Source organism: Myotis davidii, unplaced genomic scaffold, assembly GCF_000327345.1.
Source record: "Myotis davidii unplaced genomic scaffold, ASM32734v1 scaffold54, whole genome shotgun sequence".
NCBI classification, from domain to species: Eukaryota; Metazoa; Chordata; class Mammalia; order Chiroptera; family Vespertilionidae; genus Myotis; species Myotis davidii.
The window spans coordinates 1,563,721-1,570,349 of record NW_006287915.1 but is presented as its reverse complement, the minus strand read 5'-3'; the positions used below and the strand labels follow the sequence as shown (position 1 = coordinate 1,570,349).

Genomic DNA, 6,629 nt, shown 5'->3' with positions numbered 1-6,629 from the left:
CACACCTATCAACAAGTGAATCTAAAAATCAAGTGAAGAAAAAATCTGATGAACAGGGTAAAGTGGTGAATATAATAGAATCAGTGGCATAGAAAGGGAGTGGACTGACAATTCTCGGGAGGAAATGGGGTGGGGGTGTGGGAAGAGACTGGACAAATATCATACACCTATGGATGAGGACAGTGGGGGCAGTAAGGGCAGAGGATGGGGTGGGATCCGGATGGAGGGGAGCTATGGGGGGGGAAAAAAGAGGAACTACTGTAATAATCTGAACAATAACGATTAATAAAAAAAGAGAAGAAATAAAAAGCATTCAAATTGGAAAAAAAGATGTAAAACTATCCTTATTTGCAGATGACATGATACTATACATAGAAAACCCCAAAGACTGAATCAAAAAACTACTAGACCTAATAAATGAATTTGGCAGGATACAAAATTAACACCCAGAAATCTATGGCCTTTTTATACACCAATAATGAAATCACAGAAAAAGCCACAGTTCTCAAAACTGCCTGGTACTGGCACAAGAACAGACATATAGACCAATGGAACAGAACAGAGGACCCAGAAATTGACCCAAGCCATTATACGCAATTAATATTTGACAAAGGAGGCAAGAGCATACAATGGAGTCAAAACAGTCTTTTTAATGGTGCTGGGAAATTTGGTCAGAAACATGCCAAAAAAATGAAACTAAATCACCAACTTACACCATACACAAAAACAAACTCAAAATGGCTAAAGGACTTGAATGTAAGACAGGAGACCATAAAAATCCTACAAGACTCCATAGGCAGCAACATTGCAGACATATGTCGTAGCAATATCTTTACAGACACAGATCCTAGGGTAAGAGAGACTAAGGAGAAAACAAACAAATGGGACTACATCAAAATAAAAAGCTCCTGCACAGCAAAAGAAACCATCAATAAAACAACAAGAAAGCCTACTGCATGGGAGAACATATCTGCCAATGTATCTCCAATAATGGTTTAATGTCAAACATTTACAAAGCACTCATACAACTTAACAAAAGGAAGATAAACAATCCAATCATAAAAAGGGCAAAGGACCTAAACAGACACTTTTTGAAAGAAGACAGAAGGAAGGCTGAGTCATATGAAAACATGCTGAAAGTCACTAATTATCCAAGAAATACAAATCAAAACAACAATGAGGTACCACTTCACAGCTGGCAGAATGGCTGTCATCAAAAAGTTCAAATGACAAGTGCTGGCGAGGATGCGGAGAAAAAGGAAGCCTCCTTCACTGCTGGTGGGAATGCAGACTGGTGTAGCCACTGTGGAGAACGATATGGAGTTTCCTCAAAAAACTAAAAATTAAACTCCTATTTGACCCCAGTGATCCCATGTCTAGGAATATATCCCAAGAAACCAGAAGTACCAATCAGAAAGGATATATGCACCCCTATGTTCATAGCAGCACAATTTACAATAGCTAAGATTTGGAAACAGCCTAAATGCCCATCAGCAGATGAGTGGATTAGAAAACCATGGTACATCTACACAATGGAATACTACACTGCTATAAAAAAAGATGGAATTCTTACCATTTGCAGCAGCATGGATGAAGCAGGAGAGCATTGTGCTAAGTGAAATAAGCCAATCAGTGAAAGAAAAATACTATATGATCTCACTCATTTATGGATAATAAAGAACATTATAACCTGATGAACAAAAAGATAAATACAGAGGCAGAGAAGCATCGAACAGACTGTCAAATTACAGCGGGAAGGCTGGGGAGAGTTGGGGGGAGGGGGAAGTAAGAGATCAACCGAAGGACGTGTATGCATGCATATAAGCATAACTAATGGACGCAAGATACTGGGGGGTGGGGTGAGGGCATGTGCCGGGGCAGGTGAGGGGGGCGTGGTAGGGAAGGACAGGGGAAGGTCAATGGGAGAAAAAAGGAGACATATGTACTACTATTTGTAATACTTTAAACAATAATAAAAAATAAAAAGAAGAAGAAGATTGGGAAGGTTTGAAATAGTTATTGTGGAAACTGAGAGAGGAATCTGAGTAGGGAACCATAGAAAGATTCCTTACCTCATTTAATGATTTTGCTCCAGCAGCACCCAGTTGCCCTGAAGCAGATATGGAACATTCACACAGTAAGATACCTTCATTTTTTTTTCTTTTCAAGACTTGGGTTTAATCAGGTGTCTATAAAGGAAAATAGTGCAAGAGAGTTTCAGGTTTTTAGCTGAACATGCAAATATGAGAATATGCAGAGAGCTAAGCTAAATAGAGAAGAGACAACAGGGTGGCTAGGGAAAAAATAGACTTGCAGTGCCAGTGAAATGAATGGACAAGTAAATAAGTGAGCACTTTGGAAGGATAGGAGATTGCAGTCAGCGAGTGTAATTTGTGATTTTGTGAGTTCAGAGGTGGAGCAGTTTTAGGGGATAACAAGATCCAGAGTGTGGCTACAAAATGCCAATTACAGTAACAGAGAGACCAAGTTATTGGGCAAATCATCCATAAGCATATTGTAATCATCTAGGTCCCAAATTCTAAGACAATGGCACAATTTTGATTGAAAGGGAGATTGTGAATCAGGTGCTAAAATGAGGAAGGAGGCATGATCAGAAAGAAGATAGTATCTTGGGGATGATTAGAGGATGGTACAACAAAATAATATCACCCTCGAAGGAGCTTTGTCAGTGTTTAACTGTGGCCCCTAGTCGTTTAGTTCCAAGCAGTGGAAGTGGAGATATGACCACCTGAATTTTACAGAAAGTGATACAAAGTAACATAGCTTTGCACATAAAGGGATAATTTGAGGCAGAAAACAACAGGATTTGTGCTTTTCTTTGACCTTGAATAAGTCTAGGAAGTAGTCATAGAGTTTTGGCAGTTAATACATTAGGTCAGTGGTAGGCAAACTCATTACTCAACAGAGCCAAATATAAACAGTACTTCTTCAAAATAGACTCGCCCAGGACGAAAACAGACTTCTGCACATGGGCCACGAAGTTTCAATCGCACTGTATGTGCGTGCCCGCACATGGTATTTTGTGGAAGAGCCACACTCAAGGGGTCAAAGAGCCGCATGTGGTTCGTGAGCCACAGTTTGCCGACCACTGCATTAGGTGTATCAGATGGAGAGCCAAATAGGATCTCTCAAAGATAATCTTCCTTGCTGTTTATTGCATTGTATTTTTCTCTAGCTTACTGGGATAGATTCTTTAAACCTTCTTGGGAAACCTATAGATGCCCAGGTGTGCCAGTAAACTAGAAGCCAGCTTTGTGATATTTCTTAATGATATACGGAAGAGTGAAAGTGAAAGTGGTTATTGTATGTGGTATAACTCTTCTGGCTTTATGAAATGGAAAGATCAACATCTGTTTGATCTTCTCTTGCCATTGTTCTAGACATTGTACAGATATGTGAGTCTATACATGGAGAACTTTGAAGAGAAGAATCTGCTTACAAATTATAATTGTTAGATTATGAAACCATGGAGCTGAATTACCTCCTTCATGAATAAAGTGGTGGCAGAAATGGGCCTAGTGTAAGCAATGAAAGTTTCCATCAGCACCAGAATTGTGTTCTCCTTCTGTAACAATATAGTTATACTATAAAATTTAAATAATGGTCTTCTAATGGACTTTGGGTTGGACATAGGTAAGGTTACCCAATAGGCCAGCCAGGCAGCATGTCCTTATCTAGGACTTGGACCCACGTCCTATAAGTGGCAGTATACTGAAGGTATGGCCAGATATGAGTCTAAAAAAACTTCTAGGGACATATATGCCTAATGTTTGTTTTTACAGCTTCCAATACACACTGAGTAAATAAGCAATTCTATTTAATGATCAGTATCAATGACCCCCCCCTCACTGAAAAATATATTTTCCTACATATCTCCTCTATCTTTTCTATCCTAGATCTTTTATATAAGCTTCCCAATTCATATCTACTTTGGGGACCCTTTTTCTTACTTAGCTTTGAGGAATTGATGTAATAGTTTCTCAGTTCTCCACCCTGGTCTATACAGTGGGTTAAAACAACTTGGTAAAATTCCATTTAAATTTATTTACTTGTTTATATATTTATATATTTTTCATGTAGACTTCAAAGTAATCCATGCAGCTAGGTCTTTGAGACAATAGACATTTCAGGATTTTTCAAACTCTTCAGAAAATTAATACAACTTCTTATACAAGTGTGCCAACAAGAAAGCAGTTAATTACAAAGCATTCTGTAATATCCATTTTTTAAAGAAAAACTTCGCTACAAATAAGATACAATAAGCTTTACAACTCACTCATTTTTAAATTACAATATTTTCTTTCAAGGATATCGGAATCCATTTCAAAAGAGACTTTTTTGTGGAGGGGAGAGAAAGGAAAGATTGCATTTCCAATTGGAGTACTTCCTTGAATCCTTTTTCTTAATTAAATCACCTTTCTAAACTAATAAAAATTGTTAATTATATTATGTAAATAATATAAAATGTGAGACATTTTCTAACCAAATGTTTTCTCCTTTTTTTGTAGAGCAACTCTAAGAAGAAAGCCTTATCAAGAAGGAGTAGTTTGTTCTCAATGTAACGAAAGTGACAAATGCACAGATTTTCTATGCAGTAAGACAAAGAAAATAACTTTAACATTTAGAAAAAAAACCATAGTGCATAGGACGATGAGAAAAATGAAGTATTGAACACTGGTTTTCCATTATCATGCTAATATAGTTCCTTTGACCAGAATGGTATTATATTATCAAAGGATGGTTGAAACAGTATCATCTTTAGATTTTTCTAAACTGCACAGCCTTTTCTGCCCCCACTTACCTCTATTCCTGCCCTTAAGGACATTCTAGAATGTCTGAAAGAAGAAATGAAGACTAATAGCTATACCCTGAAAAAGCTTCACAATTAATTCCTGAAAGCGCAGCCTTTTTGAAAATGACTGGTCTAAAAGATAAGCTATTTCAAAAGAGAAAAGAAATAATTTGCAGTGTATTTTTCTTATGAGTGTTTCCTCTATATACTCCTAGAGTATGACTTTCACCAAAAAGAAGAGATGAATGGAAAAGCAAAATGATTCATTGAAAGAATTATCCAGAAGCATTGAATCTTTATTCACAGACAAAGACCAAAATAATTCTGAAGCTTATAATTACAAAGCAAAATATAAATATGATAACTTTAGGAGATATACAAGTGAGGCAATTAATAAAACTTGGGAGAAGAGAGGGGTAGAAAAAATATGCTTAATTTCTTCATCTTTTAGAGCCAGAAGCCAAAAGATATAATTTAAAGCTGATAAATCAAACAAGAGAGATGTGGAGGATCCAACATGGTGCAGATTAGGTAAAAGTTATACTCACCTCTTCCCAGGACCAAACTGGAATTACAGCTAAAGTATAGAAAAAATAATCCTGAATAGCCAACTGAAGACTAGCTGGAGAGAAACCTTAAAATCAAGGATTTACAGAAGAGGCCACATTGAGAGGTGGGAGGTGTGGAAGCACAAGAGGGCTGGGTGGACACTCACAGTCACTGGCTGAAGTTTTGGAGGGATATATTGCCTGTGCTGGGAGAAGGTCCCTCTGAGAAGTTTGGGGTCTAAACCCCAAGTGGGTCTCCCCAGCCCAGAGCTCCAGAACCAGGAAAGGAGCCCACAAAACATCTGCCTGTGAAAAGTAGTGGTGTTTTTGTCCACCAGCGAGAGACAGCTAGAAACACAGGCAAACTCTTAGGGGGCCAACACACAAAATTTTCATTCATAGCCACTCACCCTGGGCTCTGGCGGAGGGAGGGCAGAGTGGACTAGAGGTGCATGAGGAAGGTCTGGAGTTGGTGGCAAGAGAGCTGAGAGGTCGCCGCTGGGATCCCTATGCTAAGTCATTCCCCTGTACTGAAAGAGCCATCTTTCTCAGGCAGCATATTCCCCTCCATGGAACATCAGCCCAAGAGAAAGAAATAGCCCCACGTTGGAATCCCTCTCACCCCACCCTGAGCCTACACCCTGGTGAAAGGTACAACTAGAGGATCTTTAAGTGAGCCTAACAGACAGACTGCAGAACAGAGGCTGATGTCTGGATGTGTTGAGATTTCTGCTGATCTGTCCCTGGGCCCAGTGCTAGTCAAAGCAGACCTTCGTGGGCAGCTTGGTCTTTCCACATGCATCCAGGCCCAGAAGAGGGAGCCACAATCTGTGGATCACTGATAGCTCCAAACAGTTTGCCCAGGGCCAGTCATAGACAACACCTGGCATTGGCCAGCACCAGAGTCCTTCTGAAGAGGCCCAGAACCAATACATCCAGTGACCAGATTCAGACAACAGAGTACGATCCAATAAGCTTCACAAGCAGCATATCCATAGGGAGATCTCAGCAGAACCAAACCCTGCTGAGGTACATTCCACGCCAGGTGATCAGCACCTGCACAAAAGCTTGCATGCTGTGTCCAGTGGTTGAGCCTCACAGTCAGATAGCCCGAGAGTCAATCCCACACACAAACTGGCTAAGAACAATCAAGACTTAACTACAAAAGGAGGGCCCACATAACATGCACAAGGGACATTCTTGGTGCGTCCAGCTCAGGTGATCAGGAATAGTTCATCACTTGCTCCCACAGGTCACCTACTACATAC

The 6,629-nt window shown here is 39.6% G+C and overlaps 1 protein-coding gene across 1 annotated transcript in view; it reads left to right on the top strand.

The window, feature by feature from the left end:
* GLIPR1L2 (GLI pathogenesis-related 1 like 2) overlaps positions 1–6,629 on the top strand; it is a 25,700-nt gene that overhangs the window by 11,830 nt on the left and 7,241 nt on the right. Inside the window, exon 4 of the mRNA XM_006779441.2 lies at positions 4,530–4,615. Within this exon, the coding sequence (XP_006779504.2) occupies positions 4,530–4,615 (86 nt within the window). The remainder of the gene's footprint in view (positions 1–4,529; positions 4,616–6,629) is intronic.